Source organism: Zychaea mexicana (genome assembly GCF_025766255.1).
Source record: "Zychaea mexicana strain RSA 1403 chromosome Unknown BDB00scaffold_54, whole genome shotgun sequence".
Classification (NCBI taxonomy): Eukaryota; Fungi; Mucoromycota; class Mucoromycetes; order Mucorales; family Lichtheimiaceae; genus Zychaea; species Zychaea mexicana.
In genome coordinates, this window is record NW_026516717.1 from 240,212 (window position 1) to 256,534 (window position 16,323).

Sequence of the window (16,323 nt, forward strand, 5' to 3'; positions counted from 1 at the left end):
CGGAGACGAGGAGGTGGGTTTTATCAAAGCGAGGAAACGCTGCTATCGAGATGATAATAGACACAAGAGATTCATAGAGCTCTCATCTTGTCTTCACCTCCGTGGAGGAGCAAAAGAAGAAAGGGACCTGGGTCACTTGCTTCTGCTGCGGTTGGTGCTTCTGCTTCTACTATCACTACTACTATTACTACTACTAATAGCTCGGAGGCTCAGGGAAGATAGGGTAACGGAACGATAGTACCTGATATAATGAGAAGCCTTTTTATTATCATAGTAGGGAGCAAACTAAAGCGAGCGCTTAGATCTGTTATGTGTGTGCGTGTGTGCGTGTGTGCGTGTGCTTTGATGCATGCTATATAGACAATGTAGATGATGAATGAGATTTGCTTATTGCCCGTGTAATGATAAGTATGTGTGTATCTTTTGCGTAGAAAGGGGGTTAACGTTTAATCTGTCTTTTTCCTTTTTCTTCCTATCATTGATCACATAGTGAATGTCCCCTTTCCTCTCTGTCCTGTTCTTCTTCCTCCTCCACCTCCCATCTCCCCTCTTTCTCTCTTTCTCTCTTTCTTCCTAGTTGTTAGTATATCTACTGAATCGGGGGCCTGCGTTTTTGGAGATACCTCGTGTCGATCCACTTGTCATTGTGCTTATTTCAAACCAGGGTTGTCCGAAGGTTAAGAGATACTAACAATTTATGCTTGACGCTGGGGGCAGTAATGGTGCATGCTACTGCTACCCAGCCTCATCGTGGATAATTATATTGGCAACAAGCAACGAGTGAGAGAGAACAACAGGTGCGTCTACCCCTTCCTTCCATCAGAGTATACGGCCCTATTACTGAACTATTATCCGCGCTCATTCGTTCCATGGAAACAACATCAATAAGGTGCCGTGCAACGCTACGGGATATACGCACACACAGCGACACGGGTTATTGTTTAGTAAAGTGAAGTTTGCTATTGTTAGCTTGAAAAAATCAATTTTAGGAATTAAATGGCACGTCAAGAAAAGATATAAAAGATGGCGCGCGCGTAATAAGAAGATCATGCAAAGTACATCAAAGAACTACAGTACTGACATGCGCGCACGGTTGGATCGACACATTAAAGATAACATAGCACATGAGACACGCACACGCACACACACGCACGCACACGCACACATACAAAAATACTTGATGCGTTCCTGGCCTTACTAAGACGAGGCACAAAGGATCGAGGGGTGGGAGGGGAGGGGAAGTGTTGGCTTGGTTACATACACACACTCTCTCATTTTACCGTCCGCCGCTTATGCTTTAATAATCAAAAATGTCTGTGTGAAAAGAACACTTATATAAGGTCGTGCTAGTGCGATCTATAACTTTTTCCCCCTCTTGTCATTTTCTTTCTTCACGTAAAAAGACATAGGACAATGAAAATTGAAGATCTTGGTCAAGCGACTTCCGGCATTCGAAAAGGGTGCGTAGTAGCATTAGTTTTATAGGAGAGAGGAGTACGTTGTTACCTCCCCATATGGGTTAAGCATACATAACACGCACGCACCTACTCCTTATTTTTTCCCCGCGCTACATAGTTACCTGCTTTTCGCAAGGTTCAGATTGGAGAGTTCAGATGAGTACTCCTTATTAATCGTTTACCCTATTGTTGTTGTTGTTATCATTACTGTTATAGTCATGAGCTGAATGCAGCAGCATTGGAAGACTTTTTGGTCAAGCACGTCCCAGGCTTCGTCCGCCCGCTGGAAATAAGCCAATTCAAGCTGGGCCAATCAAACCCGACTTATATGCTTCGAGACGGCAGGTGAGTGTTAATTGTTGAAACTAAATTTATATGACATTCACACACACACACATAGCAAGCAGCAATATGTCATGCGTAAAAAGCCGCCAGGACAGCTCTTGTCAAAGACGGCCCATGCAGTGGAGCGTGAATTCCGGGTCTTGGACGCACTGGGCAGGTCTTCCGATGTGCCTGTTCCAAAGGTCTACGCCCTTTGCGAGGATAATTCGGTGCTAGGAACTCCATTTTATGTAAGGTTTCCTTCTCGCTCTCTTTCTATTATATTACTCCCTATCTGTATATATTTTCCCCTCTTGTTGATGCAAATGCCTCTATCAAAGAAACTAAATCTATTTTCTAGGTCATGGAGTTCCTAGAGGGCCGTATCTTTTCTGATGTGCGCTTACTTTCAATGCCTTATGAAGAACGCAAGAAGTGGTAACGTTGTCATTCTCCATTTGTCATATCTAATGATCATAATACGTGAAGGGTGATGTTGATTTTCTAACAAATTATAAAAATAAAACAGCTGGTATTCTGCCGTACGAACACTTGCCCAATTGCACAAGGTGGACTATGCAAAAGTCGGTCTGAAAGGATACGGAAAAGATGCAGGGTTTTACGACAGACAGATGAACTCATTTGCCAAGATATCAAAGACTCAGGGTGCAGTCAAGGACGAGGATACCGGAGAGCTGGTGGGCGATATCCCCAAAATCGACGAATTGTTCGCGTGGTTCAAGCGCAATCAGGTTACCGACCAAGCTACAATTGTCCATGGCGATTTTAAAGTATGTACTGCACATAATTTTTCTTTTTCATGGATGCAAGTTATGCTTGGATTTGCTGCATGCATGCATGAATTTTAACGCATCTATCTTTTTGTCTCGGGCAGATTGACAATATGGTAAGAAGAATACGAACATGCCTCTCTCTCTCTCTCATAATCCTGCGGTTATAACTTCTACATGCCTATTTTCTTCCAATCAAGAGAGGACTCGTGACTTTATATTCATCACAGTGTACTCACTAACACTATTTCAGATCTTCCACCCTACAGAACCACGTGTGATTGGTGTCTTGGACTGGGAGTTATCGACCATTGGCCATCCACTGTCTGATCTAGCCAATCTGTTATTTCCTTTCTATCTTCCTTCGGATCTGCCAAATATTGCTGGTTTTAAAGGAGCCAAAGACCTACCCATTCCAGGAGCCGATGAGCTCATGCAGGTATATTGTACGACAGTCGGGAGACCTTATCCGATTGACCGCTGGATGTTCTGTATTGCCTTTTCTGCGTTTAGGGTGAGTTTTTCTTCTTCTTCTTCTCCTTCCCTTTCAGCGCTTGGTTGTTTTACAAGTTATTGTAAGTTATAGATATGTGCAATACTAAAGAGTCATCTATCTATCTACAGTTGGCTGTGATTTTCCAAGGCATTGCAGCTCGTGCAGCACGTAAGCAAGCATCATCTGCACAAGCTAAAACGAACGGTGAGCGGCGCCATCCAATGACTAAAATTGCCCTCGAATACCTGGAACTAGGTGATCTCCCCCGACTTTCCGGTAGTAAGCTGTAGTAGTAGCAGTATTAATGTCACTTGTACTTTGATTGAACGATTAATAATAATGAAAACCTACCTTGTAATTGTATAAAACTCTGGTCTATGTATTAAGAAGAAAAAAGCCCACAAAGGATGAAACAAACCACTGCATAATACACATCTGTATTTATTATTTCACGCGCGCACTTTTTCCTTTGAGGAAAAGAAAGGGCATCTGACCTGAACGGTTGCTTTTTTTACTGCTGTCACGCGGGACGCGATGTGTTGTGGTGATAGGAGTGAACCAACGACCAAGACACATATACACATATGCGCACAAGAGAGAAAATTGTCAATGCGCGTGATTCGCACGGTTCGTCAACGATTATGTACACACATGAAACGGTTTTGATAATTGTTATAAATGAGCTGTGACGATTGAACCAGAACTCTGGTTATACAATATGCGCATTCCGGGAGACTGGTCATAGCCTGTGGTACCTTCAACTTGGTCTGGGAGTGGGGGCAGGATAGGCGATCATTCCAACCAAAAAGAGAGAGAGAGCGTTTCAGGATCTTTGCCATGCGCCACCTTGTTATTTTTCCTACTTGGATTTCCCCACTTGGATTATACTTCTATTGGACATACCAGCTATCATGCCCTCCATTGAGTGATGTATAATTGCCCTAGAGCATGTATTGTTGTTGTTGCTGTTGTTGTCATGGAGAAGCCAAAGATAGATAGGCTCTAGCATTGTGTTTCCCATGGTGACTGGATTGTTTATTAACCATGGAAACACCTCTCCCATCTCCTCCAGAATGTACATACTCTTTTTGCCATGAACTCGCTGTTCCTTCCCGCTCGTGTGTGTGTGTGTGTGTGCACAGTCGCGATCATTGTGTCTGCGTGATACAGTTCGGGTTACATCAATACCACCCACCCGCTTTTTGCTCCACACTTTTCTCAAGAATTTGGCGATCGATCATGTCTCGCAGCAGCAACCGCACTTTTTTTTGTGAATCTTAACGAAACGAGAGACCTTGATAGGGTAAGAGGAGCCTCCCCCTTTCCTACCTCCCTTTGTTTGCACGCAAGATGAAAGATGAAGCAGCAGCGGGCAGGCTGTTTATTATTATTTATTGCTTCGGAGTATGCCATGTCTATGCGCTCATCATGTGTTTTTCGCCATCCAGCATTTGACAGGCTGCATGCAGGCCCGCATCGTTTATTATTATTATTGTTATTATTATTATTAATGCTCCCTCTCTGCTGCTTGCTGTCCATCTCGTCAGATTAAATATATTTGTGTGAGAAACGCACTTGTTTAAAAATGGCCAAAGATGAGTGGAGAGAGCTCGTTTCGTGACTCCGCCGATCCCATATATATCCCGGTTATGCGTTTATGCATGATCTTTTCCTCATTTCTCTCTTTCTTTCTCTCTCTTAACTTTTTCTCTGCGTATCATTATATATATTGTATAAATATATATTTCGCAACAACAGCATATATACTTGTATTGTTATACAGCATCACATTGTTCAGAATATTACAGCAGAATGGATATTGCCGAGTTGATTCATACAGAAACCTCGAGCAATGGCAGCAGCAATCGAAACCCGAAACGACATCACTGTACCTGGCCAGGGTGTGGCAAATCTTTCAGTAAGCACGCATAGCATCATCACCATCATCAGGATCACCCTTGCTATTATCATGATAATCTTTGCGATACCAGTCTGCCATTTTCATTGACCACAAATCATCTGCTTATTTATTCAGGCCGACCCTCTGACACTGCACGGCATTACCGCATCCATACAAACGACAGGTAGAATCAGAGAAAGAGTGGGGAGGAGGAGTAGGGTGTGTGTGTGTGTGTGTGTGTGTGTGTGTGTATGCGGGCGTGTGCATGTGATATTCCAAGATTCTCAAACAAAACAACTAACACTGATGATGACAGACCGTTTCGATGTGACATTCCATGGTGCGGGAAGCGTTTTATTCAGGTACGTTAGCCTAACAGTGTGTTTGGCAACACACACACGGAGACGACCGATATTTTTCTTTTTTGTCAATTGTTTGTCGGTATATACACACACACAAAATAACAAACCCCGCTTCCACCCTTCCTCATCCTAGCGATCGGCTTTAACTGTTCACCTACGCACGCATTCGGGAGAACGGCCTCATACGTGCGAAGTTGACGGCTGTGGTAAAAGTTTCAGCGACAGCAGTTCTCTAGCTCGTCATAGGTAGTGTACAAAGCAACAACAACAACAAACAAATAATCGATCTGTTAGTTTATATCGTGACAACAAAAATCCTGTTTGGCTTTTAGCGTATTCCAACACTAACTAACTGATTGATTGTAATATCACGAATCATTCCATTTAACTTGCAATGAATGATTACTAGACGCATACATACTGGCAACCGTCCCTACCGATGTCAAGCCCCCGATTGCTCGAAAAGGTATGTGTTGTATTTGGAGTTTTCTTGTGACACACGCCTCTTTTACTCCTCTCTCTATGTTTGTGTGTGTATGTGTGTGTCTCTCTCTCTGTTATATTTCATCCGCCTCCGCCTCCGTCTCCCTCTGTACTGGGCGCACTCGCTTCCTCAAATAACGTGTTGTCGTCATTTGTTTAGTTATACCAAAAAAATGTTTCTTATCCGACACGAGCAGAAATGCCATGGGCGTCCGCAGCCAAGAGGTGCCCCGCCATCGTTATCATCGTCGTCCTCTTTACCATCCTCACCATCACCTCCAGTCTTGTCACCGCTGACGCCAACCACAACGCCAACAACATTGCTACCTCCACCATTACTGGTAACAGCAGCAGCAGTTCCAGCGCCATGTTGTTATCCGTCAGCACCACCTCCTTTGACCAGGAGTTTGTCATCTATCTTCAATGAAAGCTCAGCATCACTCTTTGCCACCATGTGATAAAACACTTGTCTTTCTCCATAACATTTATAAGCTATCCCTCAACTCCAGCCCCACACTCTCAGACACAGACACACATCTAGCCCACTCTTCAGGATTGTTATATATATATATGTATGTTATTTAGTATTTTTCTCTTTGTTTCATCGGCTCTTTTCTCTTATATACACTTTTACTGTAGCAAACCCCACTCGTCACAACAACACTTCATATTGCACTACTAGTACCATAACCACTTCTACTCCCCCAAAGCAGCATTTTGTTCAACTAGTTCTCTTTACACACACACACACTCTCTCTCTCTCTTTTTTTTAGTATGTAGTCTTCTTTTCTTAAAACCTTGTATATGTTATTATTATGAAAATAATATAGTTCACCGCCATCATAGCTATGACGTCATGCACAACCAGGAAATATCATTATCTTGAGGCACATTACTTTCTTGTGGAATGCAACGTGGTCCTCCTCGTCTACTATTTTGTAAGCTCCTCCACCGCCAAAAATGATAATCTCATTTGTTTCACACTCCTAGTGCACAAATAGTCCATTAATCAGTTTTGCCGCTTCTCCGGTCCGAACCTCTGGATTGTGCCACGCTCATGTGCGTATGTGTGGGAGACATTCATACAGATGAACGTTTGATGGAACCGTATCAAGTACTAGTTACCTATCACCAAAGTTCAAGGTGTCAGCATCATTGCCTGCTTGTTCTTCTTTTTTCCCTCTCCAAGCAGATGAGAGAGGTTTACTGTTAATCTGCAATGATGCATATAGAGCTCTGTTATTTTTATAATTGCGAGAGCGGCATGGAAATTCAGCTAATTGCCAAGGTTTTACCGTACATTTAAATGCATTTGACACAGTTATTAGTGTCTTAATCCAGGTTATCCCTAGCATGATAGTAAGGTAATTGTACTTCTTTGCATGACTCACCCTGCGGCTGCAGCTGCTTCAGCCGATTGTGGTTATGTTAAAGTGTCATCGGAATTGAATGTAAGGCTGACGTTGTTCTATTCACTCGAATGTTGCGGTTAATGGTTTTGTTATGTATCAGTATTATTCATTTTTTTCTGTTTTTTTAATCCAGTAAAAGTACTTTGAATGCGTTGTCGCAGACGAAGTAGGTCCATTATTGGATCAGCAACAACAACGGATGAGAAGGGGGGAAAGGGAGAGACGTGATTATGAACTCTTAGATAGCATAGTATTACACACTAATAACACGGGTACTGATACGTTTACACAGCAAAAACGCACAACTCTCCCTGTCTCCTTTTTAACTTACGTACTACGTTTGACGGCATAAATAATGAATTCCAGAACTCAGGTTCTGTGCTATCATCAGAAAAGGAACGAAGCGTTTTGAGATGTGTTACACACACACTATGTGACCATGTATCCGTTAAAGAAAGATATCGTTGTGGGTGTGTCTTTTTTAATCCTTTTGTTCGCTCGATAGTAAATGCATGCAATATGTATATAATGTACAATAGTGGAAAAAGAATGGTAAAGTGAATAATAGACACATACTTGGTCAGACACACTGTCAGTACCACCTAGCACTCCTTGAGATCAAATTGCTATCATGAACATAACAACGAGAATACAATGCAAACATGCATTTCTTCTGGAACATCACGAGTTACTACAGCGTATTACTAGCTATTCCGAGATTGTTAATATGTAGTAAGTTCAAGCTGTTCATGTAAATGATGAACTTCACGTCACAGTAGACTAGTAGGTCCATAACGAATATGAAACAAAACTGCGCTGATCATGATGATGATGGTGGTGTGGTTGCTCCCCACAATGGAACTTTAATATACCGGGATAGCAGTAACAACATGTTGTGCTACGATCATTTTCTATTACACTATCATCGACATATCAACCGCGGGGTCGTTGACATATATATTCATGATACGTAGCACTTGGGCGCAAGGAAAGTTCTTTTCCCGAAACAGGCAGGAGAATCATTGCTTTCCATTTCAAGGTTCTACGCGCACGCACTCTTCTTCCTCGGCTTCAATTGATGTATTGGCATTTACGCGCGTAAAAGCAGAAGCAAACTCTAAAAATTAAAAGCAACATAAAGCCTCTATTTGTTGCCACCTTTTTAAGAACACCATCGTATTACGTACGGCATTATTTATTTTGAATCCAGGAATGTATGCATGTATTATGCATAACGAACAAACGTCGTTTTCATAAACACTTTGAGAATATGCAAGTAATAATAGCACGATAGTATATACTTTGAATTGTAAAGAAAGAATGAAGTGATGACCAGCTTTCTATTTGAGATGTCAAAGAGAAGTTGGATGATTATATGCTATATAAGCAAAAGCGGCACACTTTCTGAGAGAGCAGGGTAACAAAAGTACAGCGGCTGGCGTTATTAGAGCTGGGGTAAATATACCATGTCATTTTAAGAGGTAATTCCATCTGGCAACTAGGGCGCAGCGATAAATAGAAGTTCCGGAAAATCCAAAAAACGTGTAGTTGCTCATGCTATTCAAGAAAGTATATATATCTAACATTTGGTATGCAATACGTGATAGCAATTACGTGAATACTAGAAACATAATATAATCGACGTAAAGCGATTAACGTCATATGAATATATGATCAATATACGAACACTGTGCTTATGATGCTGGTGTAAATGGTATGGTGTGCTTGAACCCGCCTTACAATAGGATGTTGGTGACAGCTCACACCAAGAACCCAAAAAATGTATCGTGTTGAGGCTGAATTCATGTAATCTACAGCAAAGAAATACTTCTTCTCATGCTTTCCAATTTTGGCCGCTAACCCCGAACAATGCCATGCGTCTTTCAGCACTTGAACTTTCTCAAGGGAGATACCATAGCAGCTACCACTGTTTTAACTGAAAGTAGAGGTAGTAGCAGTAGGTAGAGATAGATTTCTTTTTCTTTGCTCTTCACCTTATACACCCGTTTCATCACACAAAAGGCCCGCGTCAAAGTGGAACCCGTACCACGTTGAGAGAGGATGATGTTGTCTCGAATTGTCCTATCATCAGTTGGACATGTCGACGTTCTTCCCTCGCACACGCACACACGCACACACCAATTACACAAATTAAAATGCATGATTTGTGTATCTTTCGTTACATGCGACAACAACAACAGCAAGATGATAACGTTACCTTGGTTCGATTTCTTAGGTTGTCGAGAAAGCAAAGCAAAAAGCGCGCAGGCTTGTTTGATTGTTATGAGAAGACATGTGTGTGCTTCTCAATGCTATAAAAAGTTTCTGTTCTGCTGACCTTGTCTGTTCTCATTACAATAATGTGGAGGCAAATAAAAACTGACTGTAGTTCTCCTACAAAAAAAAATTCTCATTACAATAAAAGAAATTGTGTGGCTAGAAAAAAGAGAACGCCCGACCTGTTAGTTTATAATCCTATTTTCATGTTATAAACTTTTCTTGTGTATGCGTCTTACGCCAAGCGCGCCGTCGTTGTTGATAAAATGTCATCTTGTATTCTCTTGTTAGGCAGTATTGGGTGACGTATATGCATAGTAGCTGCGCCAAGTGCATCATTGGTAAAGATGTGCATAACACAAGCGATAGACGAGATAAGTACATATAGCTCTTTGTTTTTTTGTTTTTTGGGCAAAATCATGCGCTCACAAACAGGCAGTCATCTTGATCACCCTATATTGCGGGCAGAGTATGTAGCACCATCGCCATGGATCGCACGAATTCATTATAATATTGTTTTTTACTAAAACAAGAAAATGTTGAAACCCAGTTGGATGCACGAATGAGAGGTTTCTTGCATTACTAGTTGTTTTAGCTTTCGTAGCATAGTACTGTATCGAAGAGGGGAACAACTTGTGTGTTCTCTCTTGCTGTGGTCGTAGTACAGATACTTTGTAATGATATGGCGTTTTTAATAACAAACATTGGTGTGAACAGTGCATTCACACGATATTGAGATTGCTATAGTCATATACAAGAAAGGATGACGCTAGTGACGAGCAGGTTTTATTTATGGAATGTGTGGGGTAAGTTGCGTGGGAATCATGATGGGTATGCATCCTAACTTCCCCTCCTAGAACCACCACTAGCACATCGAATATGTAGATGAATATATATATATATATATAGAGAGAGCGAGAGAGAGAGAGAGAGTAGTATTTATAACGAGAGCAAAAGACAGAGTTCAGTCGCCAGGATGAGCAGGCCATTGTTTGCCTTGATGGCGAGTGGTTCTTTTTTTGTCCGTTGCATTAGACAATCAAGCACCTACTGGTTCCCTCTATGTGGGCACATCCTATTTGTAAAAGTTCACTTATCATGAATCGCTGCATACTGATAGTAAATAACAGTAATGAAGCTACCATTAGAGATACACATACATGGAGTAATGTCCTTTTTGACCGCAGTGAATGCATCGAACGTCAGTAGTAAGCATTGTACAATGGTTGTTTGATACGTGAGAAGAAGAAGAAGAAGCACAAAGTTAAAAAAGAGATACAGGAGTGGGGATGATGGTGGCCTTTATATATTATTTTTGTTTGTAAACGAACAGAAAAAAAAGAATGTTCGATCGAAACGGCGCGCATGCATGCGTGTGCTTGTGTTTGATGTGGGGCGGTGGGGGTGAAATTAGTATCGCATGATGCTCGAGAAACATTTATCCGTTGCTGGTGGCCCGCCGCGGAAGGCGATCTCTCGATCGAAGACCACATGGCAGCTCTTGTATTACCTTCTCTGTGAGAGAGAGAGAGAGAGAAAGAGAGAGAATGATACCATTTTCTTGTGTATCCTCCTCCTCCCTCCCTCACCCCCACACCTGAGGTTGTGCAGTACTAGTCAATAGCACAATTGTCTTTTTCTTCTATGACGTTTTTTATTTTCAATTCGTGGGAGCGCACGGCCATTCGAATTAAAATGGAATACCACTTTTTGTTGCTTTTTCATCTCATATCTACATCCAGTTTATCTGCTGTTGCCATCATCTTTAACTCCTTTGCGCATTGAGAAGAAATGATAAGTAAGCGGGTTAGCTTATCTTAACGAGACGCTCTTGTCATGTGCTTTTCTTCTAATTAACAAAACCCAGAACTGGAATCGCGATAACATTCTTGCTTGACCCATGATTTGCTGTGTTGTTGTTGTCCGAGAAAGCACTAACTTTTATGGCTTGCCTGTTTTGGGGTTTATGATACGTGTGTCGTTCGTCATCATCTCTCATCTATCATCTTGAACAGAGCGAGCCGGCTGCTGCTCTGTTGAGTCGTTCCCCATGGATGCATAAAACCTACGACCCTATTCTGTCTTTTTTGAGAACATCTCTTTTAAGATCATTGTTATGCTACAATGTACGTGGGACTTCATCTACTTTTTTTGCGATTTATATATGACTTACTACATAAACCATGGTACCACGTGCTGAGACAACAATCATCGACGGATGGAAATGCAGAAATGAACAAGTCTTGCTTAATAGATAGAACAGTGAGCCACATGACTACGTATATTTGATATCTCTTTCTCCGTATCGTTAAAGTGTGTAAGTGCCAAGCGGATGGAATAAACGTCGTTACACCACCCCCCCCCCCACCCCTCACCGTACAACAATGGAAAAAGAGAGTGCTTTATGGCTCAGCGTTTTTGGATGCATCGCTTATGAATCATTTGCCGCTACTACTAGCTAAAGGGAAAAAGGAAAACACAATAGCGTGTGAGGCTAATGAAAACCCATCTTTCCTTAATTACAATTGCTCAAAACCACGCTATTCATTCACCCTCCTTTTCTATACTGTAACAAAAAGACCACATTTTATGGTTACAATGTTATGCTTGTACTAGGCAATAGTATACTGTTTTGTAAGGAAAATTTGGGTAATCAACAGCCAAGGGCATCCAATCCTATCCAGTAGCAGCGACGATCGTTGTTGTCGTCATTATCGTTGATATAAAAAAAGCATTTCGGCACCTTTGTTTGACGGACGATGATAAGCGATCATGAAAGCTTTGTTTTTTCTCTTCTTCAAAAAAAGGATAGGCCTCCCGGGTATTCGTTTTCAAAGTACTTGCAATTCTCTGGCGTGTGACTATCAATAATGCGATGGGTTGGACAAAACGCGTTGTAATGAAATGGCCCGATGACTTGAAACTTGACATGTTGGTCATAAGCAGCGACGTAGGCGAGACCCGACTCAAGATTTTGCTGTGGAATATAATAATCGCCATCCAAAATCACTACAACCGATCCTTTCCATCGAACCGCATCCTCTTCTTCAATCCTCTCCGGAAAAACTTCCAACACGCGAATAGGTTTGTTGTCGTGCTGCCAATACAGAAACAGTGACCCTATCGACTTGCGTACATTGTTTGCGCAGATAATGTCTTGGTCTTCTTTGTCCTCTCCATGCATAGGCAAACCCGAAAGTCGCATGATCATGTAAGCACCCGCCGCACTACGAGGAATAGCGGGAACGACTGTGGCTTCCTTATCACGCTCGATTTTTAGGCCGCGTTTGAGTGCTAGCATGTACGATCGTTCAGGTTGAATTAAAACTTCAAGAACAACCCAATTCTTTTCGTCATCAATGTCTTCTTCTTCTTTTGTTGGCTGACATTCAACAGTTGTTGTTGTTGTTTGTGGTGGTGAAGGCAACGACAGAGACGCGTAGTAATTCTCGGTCGACAGTGTACGGATGATCATGCTAGTTTCGCCACTGAAATTCCGTCGAAGCAATTGACACGCCTCCTTGTCACTGGTAACATGATTGTAAAACGTGTAAATTAGCACATTCTTACGATCCGAGATCCACCAAGGCCGAAACCGGTCATTGCGTGCAAACATGTAGTTCGTCAATGGAATGTCAACGGGTGCCATATTGTTTGAAGAGGTGAATACAAAACAACAAGTGTAAAAAAGTCCAATTTTGTGCGACAGTTCAGTCAGGTCCGAAATGATACACTTGAGAGTTTTGCATGATTAAAGAGAATATTGATAAATAGCGCAATATTGTTTGTTAAGCACTTTTTCCCCATTCTTTCTATATGCAGTGATGATCCAGGAGGTTAAGTTGGAAATCTCCTATCTGATTTAATAGCAGTAAAAAGAAGGTTTACTTCATTTCAATCTATCATACGTACTATTAAGGAAACTAACCCCGCAGCTCTTCATGACACTCGCAAGTGCTCTCTGGTGTTATACATGGCAACAAAAATCAATGTGTTGTCAAGGAAGGCGGTGTGCCTTGAATTGACCAAAATTAGTAGTCAGGAGTAACCACCCAATCAGAAATCACAGTGAAGGCCCTGGTGGTTGATGAGTGGGTGAGAGTGGAAAGTGTGGAAAAGAAGCACCGACAAAACCTACAACCTACCCACCTACCCTTGTTTTCTTTATATTGCTTCTACTCAGGGAACCTCACAAAAAAAAGGCCAAGGTTGTAAAAAAAGGTTGGAAGTAGACATTGAGCTGGAAAGCTGGGCCCAAACCAAATAAAAACGAGCATCACAGGCGATTCAATGGATGTCTACGCACTTACTCGAAAGAAGCGACCCACTCGTCTAACACTCGGCCAGCCGACTCGGTCATCAGCCCTTGAAACGTTGGAATCGCCGACGTTGACAGATCAGACTGGTTCTTCCCTGGAATCGAAACGTCAATCTTTAAACAGCATTTTGTCACTATCCGATACAGTGACAGGTCCGCCATCCAGAGACCATTGGAAGGTAACTTGATGTACTATAACAAAAAAGGAGAGAGAGAGAGAGACAGGTTGTTGTGAGGGGGGGTGTTTCTATTGCGCTCTCTTTCTCTGCGGGTGTGCTCAAGAAGTGTACATATGCCCTGACTATTGGATATATTTTTCCTGTAATACTAGCCGGACGCTGACGCTAGTCATTGTGCCTACATGGCATGTACAATATCATTTGGACTATTCGAACGAAGGCACCACTGTCGGAAATGCGGCGACATTTTCTGCTCTACCCATTGCTCTAATTACTTTCGACTGGACCAGTCTTCGCAATTCCACCGAAAAGGGATATTATCTCGAGGCTGTGATACTTGCGCAGCCGAATACCGGAGGTGGCAATCGGGACAACAACAGCAGCAGCAGCAGCAGCAGCAAAAGGATACCCCGCAGCTACAAGAAAACCAAGAAGGATCGGCAGGTCACGACGAATTCGACACCAAATTTAATTATAATAATCAGCATCAGCATCAGCATCATTATCAGCATCAGCATCATCACAACAACAACCATCATACGAGCAGTAGCCGTCGTCGTCGTGCCGGCATTATGACGCAGCAACCTCAAGCCATGGAAGGAATAACAGAGCTAGGCAGAGATGGTAATTTGGAAACAATTAAAGGGGGAGGAGGATGCTTTGTTTAGGGACAAGAATTTTGGTTTTCTCAAGTCGCTACTTGCATAATTAGATATTGTTCAGCCTGTGGAGCATCATCCAAAAGGAATTACCATCAGAAGTAATCCTGAAGGTAATAAGCATAGAAAAGTCACGAAACCCGGGGTCAAAGGAGGAGGATCCAAGGGGGGTGGTTTGAGGTTTCTTATCGGATTGTTGACCATCATCAAATGCTTTTAATAGTTGTTTTCAACCCTATCCCATCTGTTCCAGCCGATTGGCAATGGTCAACATTTTAGACACTTCTGCCTCCGTTTCGCACTTTTTGCACCTTACAATTCTCACTATATTTTATACACACACACACACAACACGCACCTGCATATTCTATATTAACTATTTGTTACCATTTTTCATTTCTTTTATTCTAACTTTGATATATTAAAAACTCTGAATCATTTCTTCTCGTTTTACCAACTGGATATATGCTCTTTCGCTGTTTGTTCGGGCTGCATTTCCGTTCATAGATGGCGCCAAAATGGTAAGCATTTGCTCTTCCCCGCCGAGCAACGATCAATTACAGACTACATGAGCCCTTTATTCATTAACACGAACTATCCGCAGCATTTATCCTGTTTGTACAAAAGGTGGTTTCTTAGGTACGAAGCTACGATAAGAGCACCATTGTGCTGTCGTCCAACCCTTGGATTAGACCACCATACTATTACGGATACTGCTGAAGTCGTCGCATTGTCAGATATCCAAGGCGACCTCGAGAAGGACGCACAAATTGCAACCACGCACATGTCACTGAATAGCACGCAACACAATGGTTACGACTTTATTAACATCTTACCACAACCCTATCTCGTATATCTTTAGCTGATCTTGCCAAAATCTATACAGCGCATCCCATATCTCACTGACACCAGGACAAGCTTGCTCCTTTTCCTCCTGTCATTAATTCTTCCAACTTCTGGTATGAGCAGCAACGTGAAATCTTCTTCGAACAAAATTGTCTCCACACGATGCAGGCTCACAAAAGGCATATCAAACTTTTAATGTATCGTGGTCGAGTTCTCTAATGATACGGAGGGGGGAAGAGAGCGGGATTCACCGAGACTACAGCGGAGTAACCTATCTACGATACTGCTGAGACACAAATTAGTTCTTTATTGTTCATGAGTTATCTTTGGTGTACTTTGCCTAGACAAATGCAGGATGTATGTCTGTCGAGGGTCTTCTTCTCTAAGTCCAGCTGTTACACTTTCCACGTGGTGTATGCACACTGCGCTGCCACAATGTTAAAAGCACTATTCAGAATGTGTACTATCCGGTACTTCTAAACGCCACCAACACCCACCATAAACCGTCTTACTGTCACGTATAACCTACTATCATATCTACTAGCGTATTAATTAATCAGAAAATACCGTCAAGAGCGTGTGAGTAACCTTATCATTGGTTTCACTGAGATACAAATGGGAATGGTACAAACATTTGGAGGTCAACAAGGTACATGGCATCATCAGGAGCAAAATAAAAACACACACATTCGCAATGTCGATCATAGCCCAATACGGAAGATCAGCTAATAACGCTCTTTCTTCTTTCAGATAGACTAAATGTTCTTCTTCTTCCGCCCCGTTACGTTCCTCTTTTTCTCGATAAGTTCGAACGGCTGG

General features: G+C 42.1%; 4 protein-coding genes across 4 annotated transcripts; 3 read left to right on the forward strand and 1 right to left on the reverse strand.

The window, feature by feature from the left end:
• The first annotated feature begins 1,273 nt into the window (after positions 1-1,273).
• Positions 1,274-3,569, forward strand: BDB00DRAFT_831509 (kinase-like domain-containing protein). Its single transcript, XM_053124128.1, has 8 exons — positions 1,274-1,460; positions 1,674-1,802; positions 1,858-2,032; positions 2,143-2,219; positions 2,311-2,572; positions 2,677-2,688; positions 2,826-3,086; positions 3,197-3,569. Exons 1-8 carry the CDS (start codon positions 1,414-1,416, stop codon positions 3,356-3,358), a joined length of 1,125 nt encoding a protein of 374 aa, XP_052978078.1. The 5' UTR covers positions 1,274-1,413; the 3' UTR covers positions 3,359-3,569.
• A 1,180-nt stretch (positions 3,570-4,749) lies between these two features.
• BDB00DRAFT_831518 (uncharacterized protein) lies at positions 4,750-6,682 on the forward strand. Its single transcript, XM_053124129.1, has 6 exons — positions 4,750-4,986; positions 5,104-5,152; positions 5,285-5,330; positions 5,464-5,576; positions 5,740-5,796; positions 5,974-6,682. Exons 1-6 carry the CDS (start codon positions 4,881-4,883, stop codon positions 6,269-6,271), a joined length of 669 nt encoding a protein of 222 aa, XP_052978079.1. The 5' UTR covers positions 4,750-4,880; the 3' UTR covers positions 6,272-6,682.
• A 5,219-nt stretch (positions 6,683-11,901) lies between these two features.
• Positions 11,902-13,217, reverse strand: BDB00DRAFT_831523 (uncharacterized protein). Its single transcript, XM_053124130.1, has one exon. The coding sequence runs from the start codon at positions 13,149-13,151 to the stop codon at positions 12,300-12,302; it is 852 nt and encodes a 283-aa protein (XP_052978080.1). The 5' UTR covers positions 13,152-13,217; the 3' UTR covers positions 11,902-12,299.
• Positions 13,218-13,792: 575 nt separating this feature from the next.
• Positions 13,793-15,520, forward strand: BDB00DRAFT_874012 (uncharacterized protein; the record flags this gene model as incomplete). The annotated part of the gene is made up of 4 exons (XM_053127168.1): positions 13,793-13,999; positions 14,152-14,623; positions 14,712-14,771; positions 15,351-15,520. The coding sequence occupies 4 exons, from the start codon at positions 13,793-13,795 to the stop codon at positions 15,518-15,520; spliced, it is 909 nt and encodes a 302-aa protein (XP_052978081.1).
• Positions 15,521-16,323: the final 803 nt, after the last annotated feature.